This window comes from Myotis myotis, unplaced genomic scaffold, assembly GCF_014108235.1.
Source record: "Myotis myotis isolate mMyoMyo1 unplaced genomic scaffold, mMyoMyo1.p scaffold_m19_p_17, whole genome shotgun sequence".
In the NCBI taxonomy this organism is placed as follows: Eukaryota; Metazoa; Chordata; class Mammalia; order Chiroptera; family Vespertilionidae; genus Myotis; species Myotis myotis.
Window position 1 is genome coordinate 11,683,807 of NW_023416321.1, and position 15,065 is coordinate 11,698,871.

General features: G+C 59.7%; 1 protein-coding gene across 12 annotated transcripts in view; it reads left to right on the forward strand.

Moving 5' to 3' along the window:
• Nucleotides 1-168: 168 nt before the first annotated feature.
• The window catches only part of CACNA1G (calcium voltage-gated channel subunit alpha1 G), a 63,070-nt gene continuing 48,173 nt past the window's right edge, over nt 169-15,065 (forward strand). For 6 of the 12 annotated variants that reach the window (XM_036340505.1, XM_036340504.1, XM_036340503.1 and 3 more), the window contains exons 1-8: nt 171-877; nt 7,947-8,058; nt 8,195-8,328; nt 8,644-8,741; nt 10,778-10,937; nt 11,423-11,723; nt 11,869-11,961; nt 14,233-15,010. In XM_036340505.1, the coding sequence (XP_036196398.1) occupies nt 636-877; nt 7,947-8,058; nt 8,195-8,328; nt 8,644-8,741; nt 10,778-10,937; nt 11,423-11,723; nt 11,869-11,961; nt 14,233-15,010 (1,918 nt within the window). In that variant the 5' untranslated portion in view covers nt 171-635. Of the gene's footprint in view, nt 878-7,946; nt 8,059-8,194; nt 8,329-8,643; nt 8,742-10,777; nt 10,938-11,422; nt 11,724-11,868; nt 11,962-14,232; nt 15,011-15,065 lie in introns of all 12 variants that reach the window. The other 6 variants (XM_036340498.1, XM_036340502.1, XM_036340497.1 and 3 more) reach the window with 2 other exon arrangements.

A 15,065-nucleotide genomic window follows, 5' to 3' on the forward strand; every position in this document is an offset into this window, starting at 1 on the left:
GCGGCGGCGGCATCTCCGCCTCCACCCCCGCCCGGGACTGCCCCCCACGGTCTCCCCGCCTCTCGCAGACCGTGAGCCCGCCGCGGGGTGGAGGAAGAAGCCGGCCCCCACCCCTCCAAACCCACCCCCAAAGAGATCCCTCCTCCCCTCCCCCCGCCGTCTCTGGCGCGGAGCCGGGACGATGCTGACCCCTTAGATCCTGCTCCAGCCGCGGCGCGGGAAGAGGGGGCGCCCCTCTCCGGACCCCCCCGCCCGCCGCCCCCCTTCTCGCTTCCTCTATCGGGGCCGCTTCGCCGAAGGTAGAGCCAAATCGGGCGACTGGAGCCTAGGCGCGAAGCGAAGAAGCCGGAACAAAGTGAGGGGGAGCCGGCCGGCTGGCCCGGGGGGGCCCTCGGGGCCCTGGGGTAGCGGAACTCGCTCCGGGCGGGGCTTCCCAGCGACCCGGCGCCCCGCGGGCAGCATGCCCCTGCGGGCAGGGGGAGCTGGGCTGAACTGGCCCTCCCGGGGGCTCAGCCTGCGCCCTAGAGCCCCCCAGATGCGCCCCCTCCGGGGCCCCCCGGTTGCGTGAGGACACCTCCTCTGAGGGGCGCCGCTCGTCCCTCTCGAGACCGCCCGGGGCCCCGGTTGGCCAGAGGATGGACGAGGAGGAGGATGGAGCGGGCGCCGAGGAGTCAGGACAGCCCCGAAGCTTCCTGCGGCTCAACGACCTGTCGGGGGCCGGGGGCCGGCCGGGGCCGGGGTCGGCGGAGAAGGACCCGGGCAGCGCGGACTCCGAGGCGGAGGGACTGCCGTACCCCGCGCTGGCCCCGGTGGTCTTCTTCTACTTGAGCCAGGACAGCCGTCCGCGGAGCTGGTGCCTCCGCACGGTCTGTAACCCATATCCTCCGGCCGCGACGGCCAGGCTGGGGGGTCCGCAGGGGGGCGGGCCGCGCCGCCGGAGGGGACCCCGAGCCAGGTGAGTGGGAAGAGCGAGCCTGGACGGCGGTCAGGTGGAAGGGAGGCTGCTGAGCAGGGGAGGGGGCGTCAGAGGGGAGCAGAGGCGCGAGCAGGCTGGGCAGATGCCCTGGCGAGCCCCACCTCGGCACACACACCTCAGACCTCCCTGGGGGCTGGGATTCAGGCCAGGGAAAGAGAGGAGACGTGCCCCGTGGGCTTGCAGCTGGATGCTCTCCAGATGTGGGCTTGGGAGGGTCGTCACCCTCCAGATGTGGGAATCTTCGGGAGCCTGGGAGCTGCACTCGGCCCGCCGCCGCCGCCGCCGGTTAGCGAGCTGGGTTCGGTTTCCGAGTTTGGGGGGTGGGGAGGGGAGGAAGCTGCGGGGACGGGGGAGGGGGGACCGCAATCTCCTGGGTTTCCCCTCTGACCCCCGCTCCAAAGTTTGCCGTGCATTCTAGGGTCTGACCCCCCCACCCCCACCCCCACCCGCAACCTGGTCGTTGAGGCTGAGGTTTTTACTGACCCAGAGGGAAATGGGGGGGGGGGGCGGGGACCAGATCCTAACCCCCCCACCCCCACCCCGCGGGTTGGAGGCACAACAAGGAGATTCCGGCGGCGGCTGATGTCAGGGGCGCAGAATGAGAACAAGATGTGGTGGAGGGGAAGCTGTCTGCCCCCGGAGCCAGAGCCGAAACCCTTCCCTGGAGCCCTGGCCCCGGGGCCGCCCCGCTCCACAGTCCTCATTCAGTGCGGGGCGCTTCGGGCTGCTCGGGTTGGGAGTTTTGTGCTAGATTTTTTCTTGTGGAGGGAAAGACCGTGGCAAGAGCTTGGGCAAGGGGGGGATGGGATGAAGCGGTTTAAGTTATCCATTCGCTTTCGCCAATAGAGTGCTCCCGCTGGATCGCAGAGCCGGGAGGGGAGACCACAGCCCTCCAAGAAAGTGCTGGGGTGCGGGTGGAGGACTGAGACCCGAGGCCCGCTCACTGGGAGACGGGGGGGCCACCACCCCAGCGTCTGCTCCTTGGATGGGTTTGTGGAATGCAAGCCCCGCATTCCAGGGGGACAGATTGGGCACTGCCCCCTGCTGTCCTCTGTCCAGTCTGGGTGGTACGGGAGACCCCGGCCTCTCTTCCTGAGCCCCTGGCACAAAGTGCCGCTGGACTAATGCCGGTCTCCGGGCTCCCGGCTCCCGGGTGGGTCCCACCACTGCCGGAAGGAGAGGGGACAGTGAGCTGCCAGCCCAGATCTTGACAGCTTCCCCCTGCTCCTTCCTCCCAGCCCAGGGGCTCTTGGGGAGCCAGGGCGGGAGACTGCGGGTCTCCCCGGAACCTCTGAGAGCCCAGCCAGGACTCTGCTTTGGGGAAGTCAGGGGTGGGAGGTGGAGGGGAGGCTTGGTGCCGCCCTCACTCTGCAGCTCTGCTGCCTCTAGTGCGCAAAGCAGGGATGTGAGCTCGGGTCTCCCCCAACCCCCATCCTGTACACCCCGGGGGGTTTTAGGAAGCGCCCCTTATCACACCCTCTTCCTGGTCCCGGCCTCTTCTACCTTTCTCTCTGAGCCGCAGGAAGAGAGAGGTGGGAGCCGCAGGGGGCCGTGAACCTGCTGAGTAGGTGCGTCTTGGGCTCTTGACTCTCCCCCGCCCCCACCCCCTGGCCCCAGGCCCCTTTTTCTGCGCAGAGATGGAGATGTCCCTGAGAAGGATGGGCTCTGGGCGTCCGTCCTCTCCACCCTTAGCTACCCACACTCCTCATGAACAGAGAGGAAGCACCAGCCCAGCCCCTCCTCCTCAAGGGCCCAGGGGAGGCAGACCTTCCCCCTTTCCCTCCCCCTCCACAAAAACCAAACCTCTGGGCCAGCATCTCCCCACCTGCCCTATCTCCAGGTGCTAGTGGATGGGGGGGGGGGTGCAGATTCCTTCCTTGAGGGGTTCTGGGAGGGGGCAAGTGGGGAGGACTGGGATGAGGAGAGCGGTAGGAGCCAGTGCTTGTCTTGGGGGTGGGGGAGCAAGCTTTCCTCTGGGGCGGTGGGAGCCCAGGGCGTGCGGCACGGCATCACTAGGTCTGGACAAGCCTCTTGGGCTAGATTGGCTGAGGGTGGGTCGAGGACAATTTCTTGGCCAGTGGGCTGCCTAAGTGCGCCCCCACCCCTCCCACTCGCCCAGGTGCCAAGAGAAACCTGTGCTGTTACTACCAGAGGCGCTTGGACCGACTGGGCCTCAGCGGCTCCCTTTCTGTCTCTTTACTTTCTGTGGAGCTTCCCGTGGCTCCACACGGTCTCTCTGCACCTCTGAACCCGAGGCCCGAGGACACCTTCCCCCAAGTCACCGGAGCTAGTGAGACTCTTGGGGGCATTCTTCTCGGTCCCCTGCTCTCTTGGCCTCTTTAAGCGACCAGGTTTCCTAGAGAGGAGATCTAGACCCAGGTAGAGGGTGTGTGTGTGTGTGTGTGTGTGTGTGTGTGTGTGTGTGTGTGTGTTGGGGAGGTAGGGGTGGCAGCAGAAGGAAGAGAGGCTGGGAAGTTCGTGTTTTGGTATTGGGGAGGCCAGGGGTGCTCCCAGACAGTCGATGCAGAGTCAGAAAGGCCCCCTCCTCCCAGGTTACAGGGAGTGTGGTGGACTTCCCAGTGTGTGTTTCTTCAAGTGTGAGGGAGTGCGCCTCCCCTCCCGGGAAGGAGATGCTGAGCATTCCCTCTCCGGCTGCTGTGTCACATCTGGAAGTTTGTGTAGGAGTTTCTCCAAGCTCAGAGCCCAGCACAGCTTTTTCTCATTTGGAAATCACAGGCTGGCATTTGGGATGCTGAGAAGGGGGAGGGGGGCCCGAGGGGGAGAGGGGAGCCTGCCAGGAGTGGGGGGAGGAGGAGGGGGAGGCCTGGACGGGCAGGAACCCTAATGGCTTCCAGAAGTGAGTGTGAGTGTGTGACTGCGTCACTGTGTGTGTCTGCGTGTGTGCGTCTGGAGGGGAGGGGGCACCCGGAATTTCTGGAGCTTTCCTTGCCCCTGTCCCAGTGCCCCACGTCTGCCTGCTTCTCCTACCTGGGGAGAAGTCTCCATTTTGGTCCTGAGAGGAAATGGGAGAGGGGGTTCTTTCTGTCTCTTCACTGATGCCGTCCTCCCATGTGCAAACCCAAGGTTCTCCAGGGGGGTTCTGGGGAGAAGGGCTGGGGTTAAAGAATTGAATAGGACGGGGTGGGGGGTAGCAGGGGGGTGGGACAGAGCCTCTTTTTGTCCTGGGCACGCCTTCCTTCTGGGTCACACACCCACTCGGCTCCACAGAACTGTTGGGGGACTCCCCATCACCCATAGTGCCAGTTGGAGCCATTCCTGGGATTACCCCCAACACACTGCCCCCCTTACCCATCGCCTGCTCTCACCCCACCCTGCCTGCCTCAGCCAGGATGGCGACAGACACAACTGCTCACACACACACTCACACACACACACACACTCACACACACTCACAGACATTTGAATCGGATTTCTGGCCTATTTCCTCTCCAAAGATTCCAGCAGGCCGGCTCTCTTGTGTCTCTGCCTCACGTCTCTGTCTCTGGGTGGGGCCGGCTGCCTTTCTTCAGGCTTCAGTTTTCAGTTCAGCTGGAAGCCTCTCTCCCCACACACCCACATGCTGGAGCTGGTGGCGGGGAGACCACTGGGAAGCAGGCGTGTGGGAGAGGGGGGGCTCGGCGGGGGAATCCCCCTGTCTGCCTTCCTAGCAGGAGCCTTGCTGCTGAGCCCCTTTATCCCACCACAACCTGGGGAATGCTGAATCCCATGGAGTGGCTGAGAACAGCACCCCACCTTCCGACCAACTACTAGGAGGCCAGGATTCCTGGGTCCAGGCCGGCTCCTCAGTGCTCCTCCGTTTCAGATTTCCAGGTTCCTAGTGGGGAATGGGCAGGTGGAGGGCCTGCTCCCCTTCTCAGTCATGCCCTGTTCATACCACCCCCTGCCCCATTTAGACCCCCCCCCCCCTCTGGAGGTGTCCCAGCCCTCCTCCCGCCTCTCCCACCTCCCTCTCCCTTACAGCTGCCAGGTTAGGCAAGGGCTCTAGATAAAGCCCCACAGAGAGGACTGAGTTATGCAGATAACATGCTCTAGTTCTCGCTCCTGGAGGGAGAAGAGGAGGAGCCATGGAAGTGGGGTCCCTCGCCCTGCCATTTCCTTTTTCTCTGCTTTTGATGGTGGGTTGTGAGGAAAAGAAAGATCCTCCCCTCTCCTACCCACTTTTCCCTTTGGGATCCACTCCAGCCCGGACAGTCACCATAGCAACAGTAGACATGTGACCGCACAGGTCTCTCATAGTCACTATAGCAACCAGTGTCCCCCGTTCTCTTGGTTGCTATGGAGCTTTGTCACATGGTTTCCCCCCAAGTTGATAACCTGTGGGTCTCCCTGCTTCTCCTTCCCTGCTTGAGGACTAGACAGCAGCCTAGGTAAGGGGAGTTCATGTGTGAGGGGTCCTTTTAATTACCATGGCAACAAATCCACACCACCTGGTGACACATCCTCCTGTAGTTATGGCAACAGAGGAACATCACACAGTGACATACGGCTATATTCCCAAGGAAACAAGCTCTTCTTTGAGAAAGGTGCAAGACCCCCCCCCCCAGCCCTATTAATTATTCCTTAATTCAGATTGCCCCACATTTTTCTGTGCCTGGTGTCTTCCCTGTCCATTTATGTTCGTCTGTAGGGAGAGGAGAGAAGGAGAGAGAGAGCAGGATGTACATGGGAATAAGTTGAATTGCTAAGGGGGCCCTTGAGACGGGGCTTCTGTGGTTAAGAGCTGGAGATGGGATTGTTTGGAGGCAGACTCTGGCTACCAGAGGCCCCAGTGTGAGCATGGATGAAGCAGGGATAGGAGGGATGGCTCCCCTATGGTGTCACTTCTGTACCTCTGCCCTCTCCACCCCACCTACCACCTTGGTTATCAGGGCAAATAAGGCAGGAAAACATGAATGGGGAAAAACATCTAGCTTCTAGGCAGGGAGATGGATTGACCAGTTGACTGACTCGTTCATTCATTGATTCATTCATTTCCTCTTCCCATGTATTGATCATCTGCTGTATGTCAGGCACTACTCTAAGCTTTGTGGGGTATATAAAGATGTATCAGAGCGCCCTGCCTTGGCAAGGGAGATGAGATAGGTGACTAGAATGACAGGGTGGAGCCACTGCCATTAGAGGGGTTCAAACAGGTGTCCCAGGAGCCACTCTTCCCAGAACTGCCGACCCTCCCCCATGCAGAGGTGTATGCTCACATGGGTCTCTTCCCTGCAGAGGAGAGGAGAGGGGCTAGCTTGGAGAAAGCAGATCAAGAGTAATTGTGTCTTTCCTTTTCTGGATGATAGCCCCACGGGAGCTCCCTCCCTGTCTCCCCTTTTCCAGGGTGACCCCTGGCTGACCCCTATTCTGGAGAGAGACACATTGGGCTCCAGTTCCACTCAGGAAAACAGCTCCATGGAAACAGAACACTTTATTTCCCACTTCCATCTACTTACCCCAGAAACCTAGAACTTCTTTTCTTCTCTAACTTTTACTCTTGGAAGGAGGTAGAGGGTAGGGAACTTGGAGCGTCTGGGGACAGTTGGGTATCTGATGGAGGGAACTGATGTCTGAGAGAAGAGGGCCTGGCTGGCAGAGGAGGGGAGGAGGGCTATGGAGGGATGGAGGGAGTCAGGGGCTCCTGGCCAGGGGGCATGGCCAGGTTCAGGACAGAGATGGGGTGTGGCTAGGATCAGCCGGGAAGAAAGTCATTGGGTCTTGGTCAGAGGCTTCTCACTCTAGAAGTGGAGTTAAAACAGGAAGGTCTTGTCTCTCCTGGGCCCTCTACCCACTGCTTCTGGCTTGGTGGGTCATGCTGTGATCAGACCCTCCCTCCATCCCTTGAACCCCAACCTCTGCTTGTTTCCAACCTCTTTGCTCTTCCCCACTCCTCTCATATTTTCCTTGAGAAAAATAGGCTGCTTGTCACTGAGCTGTGTGTCTGGTGTCCAGAACCTTCTAAGGTCCAGAGACCATTTTATACATCCCTTGCTGATGGGCTGGAAGTGAGCCCCTTGATGAAATACACTATGTGGAAAGAATCAGGTTTTAGAAAGACTCCTCTCTCCCCATTCCTGCAAAACAGCGTCTGTTTTAGTTGGTCTGGGCTCGGGCTTTGCTGGAAGCCACAAGAAGGTGTGATGGCAGCCTGGTCTGTGTGTGCAGGGTACTGTACTGTCCACTCCGCACAGGCTGGGGGCTTGTGTCCGGCACAGGGCATGGTGTGTCGTGGGTGCGCATTCTTTAACGCGTGACTGTGTCTAGAGGCCATCTGAGGTCTTTGAGAGGCCAGGGGGGCTGGTGGTGGAAGAGGCAGCCGCGGGCTCTGATGCTGTGGAGAAGCCGTGGGCCCTCTTGGCTGCCTCTGCCTGTCTGTCTGGTGCCGGTGTGGCCATGACAGCCCTTGCCCTGCATGCTTGAACCTGTCTCCTGCTGGCTTTTCTTGTGACCTTGAGCACAGGACTTTGGCTCTCTGAGCCTCAGTTTCCTTGGGTTCTGGGGGAGAAAACCATCTCCCCCAGACACCTCGAGGGCTGTTGTGAGCACCGCACGTGGCATGGTGTGAGAGTGCTTGGTAAACTGTAAGGCAGACAGGATCCGACTTTAGGTTTGTGTCACACATTCACATACATTATCTCATTTGCTTCTCACATCTTCCCTGGGAGGTAGGAGAATAGGATTCAGATTCAGCAGCAAACTCTTGGTGTCTGGCATTTCCATAAGTGCGATCGATTTTATTCCCCAAATGGCTTGTGTAAATAGTCAGGGTATTTATGGCTTTTCTGACTTTACAGAGGAGGAAGCTGGGTCCAGAGGGGCGAGAGGACCAAGGTGCGACGGGGCCAGGGCCTTCCCATTGCACCTGTCAGATGGGGTTGGGAGGTCAAGAAGCAGGAGGCACGGGGGTGGGGGGTGGGGGCATGGGCTCAGTTCCAGCCCTGGCCTGCTGTTTCCTTGACCACCTGTTTACCTGGTTTGAGCGTATCAGCATGTTGGTCATCCTTCTCAACTGTGTGACTCTGGGCATGTTCCGGCCGTGTGAGGACATTGCCTGTGACTCCCAGCGCTGCCGGATCCTGCAGGTGAATGTGTGTGCAGTAGGGTCTTAATAATCCTGACCCCTTCTCTGCAAGAGGCCCTGACCCCGCTGATGGGGTGGGGGTGGGCATATTCCCCCACCCCCTTCTCAGTTTCAGCAGCCTCTCATCCCCACACCAGGCCTTTGATGACTTCATCTTTGCCTTCTTCGCCGTGGAGATGGTGGTGAAGATGGTGGCCTTGGGAATCTTTGGGAAAAAGTGTTACCTGGGAGACACTTGGAACCGGCTGGACTTTTTCATCGTTATTGCAGGGTGAGATCCTGGGCTGGGTGTGGGCAAGAAATGGATTAGATCAGTCCCATCCCTAAGGCCAGAGTCCTCGGCCTGGCCCTCACCCCAGCTCACCTACAGTGCTGCTCCCTGTTCACTAAGGGCCCGAGGCTGTCCAGCCTGTACTTCTCTGAATCCATGGCCTCCCCGTCCACTCCCAATGCAGGGTCCCTGGGTGGAGGCGGGGAGGGGTCGGAGTTTGTGCTGCACCTCTGCCGCAGGCTTCCTCACTCACCTCTTTTGACCCCCATGGCGGCCTCAGACTCAAAGGGCCTCCCTTTGGGCCCCTCCCTGCAGGATGCTGGAGTATTCGCTGGACCTGCAGAACGTCAGCTTCTCAGCTGTCAGGACAGTCCGTGTGCTGCGACCGCTCAGGGCCATTAACCGGGTGCCCAGTGAGTGACCCCTCGGCCCTCAGCCCCTGGACGGAGAGCCCCAAGAGGAAATATGGACATCTCAGACCCCACCCCTACCCCCTGACCACTCACAGGCCTTATCAAGGAAGGGCTTAGTGGGGAGCTAGGGTCACTGAAGCCAAAAGGAGCCCCTCCCCCTGGCTGTGGCTCTGTAAGAATTACCCGGAAAGACCCTCCCCCCTCATTTTAGCCTGATTTTGGGTCCGAGTCTCAGAAGTGTCTCAGATGACTCCTTTCCTGGGAGAGGGGTGATGAGAACGAGGTAGAGAGGATGGCGGGCCAGGAGTGGGTGCAAGGCGCCTCGGCCTTTTCTAGCCAGAAGCCTCTCCTGCAGTGGGGGTCTCATTGGTGAGACCACAATGGTCTCAAGCTCAAGACAAGGCCACTCCGTGCCTCACCCTCCCACCTGTATCCCCTTCTCCATGCTCACCCCCTTCCAACTCATCATAGCAACTGACTGCCGGGACCATTATCTAAATTAAACCGCATTGGTTCCCCGAGCCAACGACGCTTTGGCAGTTCTAGCTCCGCACACATCCTGCCCCCCACCCTTGCTCAGGCCCCCTTTGCAACTCCCTAACCTACACAAGCTGCAGATGGTCTTTGCTGAAATCCCAGGAGTGGGGTGGGTTGGGGGAGCCCGTTTCTGGGAGTCGTGTGGCGGCAGCCCCCTTTGCTGTGTGCGTGCGTGTGCATGCGTGCGCATGACGCATCTTGTGTGTGTGATGAGCTGCCTCTGGGTGGGCAGAGCTGCTCAGTGTGTCCTCCAGGTGCTGTGCTGTGCTGGTGTTCACAGGAGCTCCGGGCGAGGCCTGCCTTCGCCTCCTCTCCCCTCTCCCGCCCAGGTGATGGCTGGCAGATTTATAGGCTTCTGTCTACCCACCGGTGTAATTCCCTTAATGCAAACCCTGAGGGATTGATCTCAGCTGGAGCACCGAGGAGCTGAAGGGGGATGGGGCTGGAGGAGAGGGAGAGGCACGAAGTGAGAACACTGGGCTGCTAGGGGCAGGGACAGGGCAGCTGCAGTCACCAAGCCTGTTAATTAGCTGCCACTTAGAAGCTTTTCCCCTGGAGGGAGCAGGGGACTGGAAGCAGCACTTTGGGAGTCAAAACCAGCCATGAAATGTCTGTGAGTTTGACAGGGGCCTGGAGGCTGGAGGCTGGTTCAGACCTTGTAGGTAGATTGGTCCTGGACCTGACGCGGTAAGGGAGAGTGGGGTCGTGGTGGCTTTTCCCTGGGAAGATGTTGCTACTTGATGGCCACCTGGGAAGATAGCCTTGCGTGTGTGTGCCCGTCGGGTCCTGGGGTGGGATCTGGACCACACAGAGGGTAGGCTGGGGGCAGGGGTCTGAGAACTGCGGTGGAGCGCAGGGCAACTCAGCCCCGACTGAGGGCCTGGATCTCCGAGTGAGAGCCCTGCCTGCTAACTTCCCTCCTGGAGTTCTCTGCCTCAGTTTCCCCAGTGACTGTGGTGGCAGTAACTTAGGAAAAGGTCAGCTGACTGTGGCGAGAGCAAGACTAGGAGGGGAGTGTGTGTGAGTGTGTGTGTGTGAGTGTGTGTGTGAGTGTGTGTGAGTGTGTGTGTGTGTGTGTGTGTGTGTGTGTGTGTAATGGGATTCGGACGCAGGGCCTGGTTCAAGTCCTGGCACCTACAATGACCGGCCCTGGACCAGTCATGTCAGTTTTCTGGAACTCGACCCTCCTCTGTAAACTGAGGCTGACATTTACGCCGGGATGATGTTAGGTGGGATGGGGTGCAGGAGGGTGCTTCGGGAAGGGCGGTTACCCTGGCTCACCCTTGGTGGTCCCGCACACCGATTAATATGGGGGGCCCGGAGAGGTCGCTGGTAGAGTTAGCAGCTGCAAAGGGCTGCCTGCGGAGCTAGAGGTGTCTGTGGGTGGGTCTCAGCCTCAGAGGCCCTGGTGGGCCCCCTCTGGGAGTGCTGCCAGGCCCGTGGCAGCCAGCCAAGGCCGGCCAGCCTGGCGCCCCCAGCGTGGCTTCTGCCCCCCACAGGCATGCGCATCCTTGTCACGCTGCTGCTGGACACGCTGCCCATGCTGGGCAACGTCCTGCTGCTCTGCTTCTTCGTCTTCTTCATCTTCGGCATCGTGGGCGTCCAGCTGTGGGCAGGGCTGCTCCGGAACCGATGCTTCCTGCCCGAGAACTTCAGCCTGTGAGTGTCCCAGGGTCTGGGGGTGGAGGGGTGGAGGGTAGGGGCTGCGAGTGGCTGTGGGGGGCTGGGACCGCCCTCAGTCCCTGTTGCTATCGACATATCTGTCCTCATCTCCGTGACACGTCTGGTTCTCAAACTCCCACATTAGAGTCACTTGGGGAGCTTAAGAAATTTTTGAGGCCTGGGTCGCACCCCCACAGATTCCGATTCCACTGGTCTGGGGGTCAGCCCTAGGCCTGGGGAGTGTTAAAAGCTCCTCAGTGAGCCTGATAGGCAGCCTCATGGGACAAACCTCCCAAGATCCCGACCCAGTCCTCACGCTCCCTATCCACACTCACCAATCCCCACCTGCCCGGTGCTTGCCCGGACTCTGGTGCTTTCCCTGCTCACCCCACGTGCCTCGGCGCACACGTGCAGTTCTCCCTTCTGGGGCCTGCCCCCCGGGGAACGCCCCCCCCCCAGCCTCATCCCTTTCACCCCCACAGCCCCCTGAGCGTGGATCTGGAGCCCTATTACCAGACGGAGAACGAGGACGAGAACCCCTTCATCTGCTCCCAGCCCCGGGAGAACGGCATGCGCTCCTGCAGGAGCGTGCCCACCCTGCGTGGGGAGGGCGGGGGCGGCTCCCCCTGCGGCCTGGACTACGAGGCCTACAACAGCTCCAGCAACACCACCTGTGTCAACTGGAACCAGTACTACACCAACTGCTCTGCCGGGGAGCACAACCCCTTCAAGGGCGCCATCAACTTCGACAACATCGGCTACGCCTGGATCGCCATCTTCCAGGTGGGGCAGCCTGGGGGTCGGGAGCTTGCGCAGTCCAGGCTGGAGCGGTCATTGTCCGTGTGGGGGTGGGGTCAGGGCCTCTGAAGGAGGTTGCAGGAGGCTTTAGGGGGCCTGGAGTCAGCCTGCCCCTCTGCCACCTCCCCAGGTCATCACGCTGGAGGGCTGGGTCGACATCATGTACTTTGTGATGGATGCTCATTCCTTCTACAACTTCATCTACTTCATCCTCCTCATCATCGTGAGTGATTCCGCAGGCCCCCGAGGGGATGGGGGAGCCTAGGGAAGCGGGCCGGGGAAGTCCAGAGAGGGGAAAGCTTGCTCGGTCTGAAGTTCTAGCTCTCAGGACAAGTCCCACTGAGGCGCAGACAGAGAGGGCACCTGTCAGGAGAGCTCGGGAGGAAATGCAAGGTCAAGGCCTGACTCTCGCACTTACCACCACTCACAACTTAGGGCGGGCGAGTCATTCCTACCGGGCTCCCAGCCCCACCCTGGACCTCTGCCCAGGGTGATACCACCTCCGCAAGTGGCAAAGGGTGGTCCCGGTTTTTCGCCAGGACTGGGAGAGCACTATTGGCCCTTTCTTGGGGAGCAGGCAGGAGGTGGTAAACATTCTGCAAAATGATTTCTTCCACCCCAAATTCCCATCATTTGCTATTAAGAAACACTGCATGATCTCCTGCTCCTTCCAGCTCAGAAGTTCCAAGACTGAATGAGGGCAGAAGACAGAGGCAAAAGTAGCAGTGTTTAAAATTCAAGTCGCTACTGTTCATCGTTTAACAATTTGATTGCTTACTCCTTATAGCTAATATTTGTTGAGCGCTTACAAGGTGTACCGGTTAACAATGCGGATTTTGCATCGTTGACCGGTATGTACCAAATCCGCGTTGTTAACGGGTACACCTGGTACTGTGCTCCAGGCCCTGCTCTAAGCACTTTTTATTGCTGGTGTATTTAATTCTCACCAGAATCCTGTTATCATTTCCACTTAGCAGATGAGGAGACCAATGTGTCCTCCTTGGTCTGACCTCAGCGTGAGCTTGGCATGTGCTGTGGATTAATCTTGCTGGGTGGGGCGTTGATGCTGTTGTGCACTGTAGCAGCTGCTGCCGGCTGCGTCCTCATAGTCCCTGGGGAAGGGGGTTCAGCGAATGGGGCCTCAGCTCCTAAATGAGAACTCTGGGCTTCAGAGGGCTTGGTCACCAGGCTAAGTGGCTGGAGCCGAGAAATCAACCCCAGGCTATTGACTCCACGTCCAGCCCTTTTCCCCTGCCACCAAGAGGCCAATGACAGAGCCGACAGAGGGACAGATATTGAGAGAAAGAGATTAAAATCTACACAGGATTTAGGGCAAGCTTCAGAGAGAGGTGGAGACAGAATAAGGCCGTGAGAGACAGCGGATAGGCCCTGAGAAGGAACAAGTCCTCCAGGCCACCCCCTCCTGCCCCTGCAACATTCCCTAGTGGGAAAGAGTAGCCAGGCTGGGGGCCTGTTCCCATCCCCCATCAGGACCTGGAGGGGGGGCCGGGCGTCCCCCATCAGTGCCTTGTGGAAGCCTGTTCTTTTCCCTCTGCTGTTCTCTCTGGGCTTGGGTGAGGGGGAAGGAAGTAGACAGGGAGGTAAGGGGCCCAGTTTCCACCCTCCCACACACCCCCTGAGAAATCTTTCCCAACAGCTCTCTGGACTCACACTAGTGAAGCTAATTATCATAATTACTAGGACACAATTCAGAAAAACAAAACTGCTTTGTCACCATAAATATTCATTTCCTTCCTTCTGGATTATTGTCCAAGCAACAGCCATCCCAGAACTCTAGGGAAACTGAGGCATGGAGATGGGGACAGGAGAGTGTGGACAAGTCAGAGTGACAGCTTGGCTAGTCTGCAGGGTTCAGGGTCCAGCCCATCCCCTGGCTGGGCGAGGGGGTGAGCCTGGGGAAAAGGGATACAGGCAAAGCCAATGGCCGTGAGCACACTGCGGACCCAAGGTTAAGAATCTCTCCCTCAAGGTCACACAGCTAGAACTGGGACTGGAAGCAGGAGTCTTGTGGACAAGCTTTGTGCCAACATCTCAAAAGCTCAATCCAGTGTGGAAACCCCATGTCCCCAAGACTGGGTTCATTTCCCCAGCCTTCTCTGCTCCTGGTGGGAACTGGGGAGGGGTGTCCAGAATCTGCGCACAGGCACATTTAGGGGCAGGGAGTGCGGGAGACATCCTTGCAGGGCGGCACCGGGATCCCTAGCAATGCCTTGGGATCCCGGAGAGCTTGGTGCAGGCCTTAGCTGTGCCGTACATTAGCTGAAGGGTCTTGGGCAGATTCTCAAACCCTCTGAGCCTCAGTTTCCTCGCCGCCAAAGGAAGATAATAGAAGTATCACCTCTTGAGAGTGTTAAAAGAATGCAATGAGATAGCGCTTGGACAGTTGCTGAGCCCAGGGCTCCGTGCTCGGTGGCTGGCATTGTGATTCCCTCTTCTTCAGGACTGTCTCCTCTTGCTGTCCCCACCCCAACAGGTGGGCTCCTTCTTCATGATCAACCTGTGCCTGGTGGTGATTGCCACGCAGTTCTCGGAGACCAAGCAGCGGGAGAGCCAGCTGATGCGGGAGCAGCGCGTGCGGTTCCTATCCAACGCCAGTACCCTGGCCAGCTTCTCGGAGCCGGGCAGCTGCTACGAAGAGCTGCTCAAATACCTGGTGTACATCCTCCGTAAAGCAGCCCGCAGGCTGGCCCAGGTTTCTCGGGCAGTGGGCGTGCGGGCCGGGCTGCTCAGCCCGGCGCCCCTGGGGGTCCAGGAGCCCCAGCCCAGTGGCAGCTGCTCACGCTCCCATCGCCGCCCGTCCGTCCATCACCTGGTGCACCACCACCACCACCACCACCATCACTACCACCTGGGCAACGGGACGCTACGGGGCCCCCGGGCCAGCCCAGAGATCCAGGATCGGGATGCCAATGGGTCCCGCCGGCTCATGCTGCCACCACCCTCGACACCGGCCCTCTCTGGGGGCCCTCCTCGGGGCGCAGAGGCTGTGCACAGCTTCTACCATGCCGACTGCCACTTGGAGCCGGTCCGCTGCCAGGCACCCCCGCCCAGGTCGCCATCCGAGGCATCAGGCAGGACTGTGAGCAGCGGGAAGGTGTACCCCACGGTGCACACCAGCCCTCCACCAGAGATGCTGAAGGAGAAGGCACTTGAGGTGGCCCCCACTTCCGGACCCCCCACCCTCACCAGCCTCAACATCCCACCTGAGCGCTACAGCTCCATGCACAAGCTGCTAGAGACGCAGAGTACAGGTGAGAGCTCTGCGGGGCCGGGGGGGAGGGGAGGGACATGTTGCTGCCTCTTATC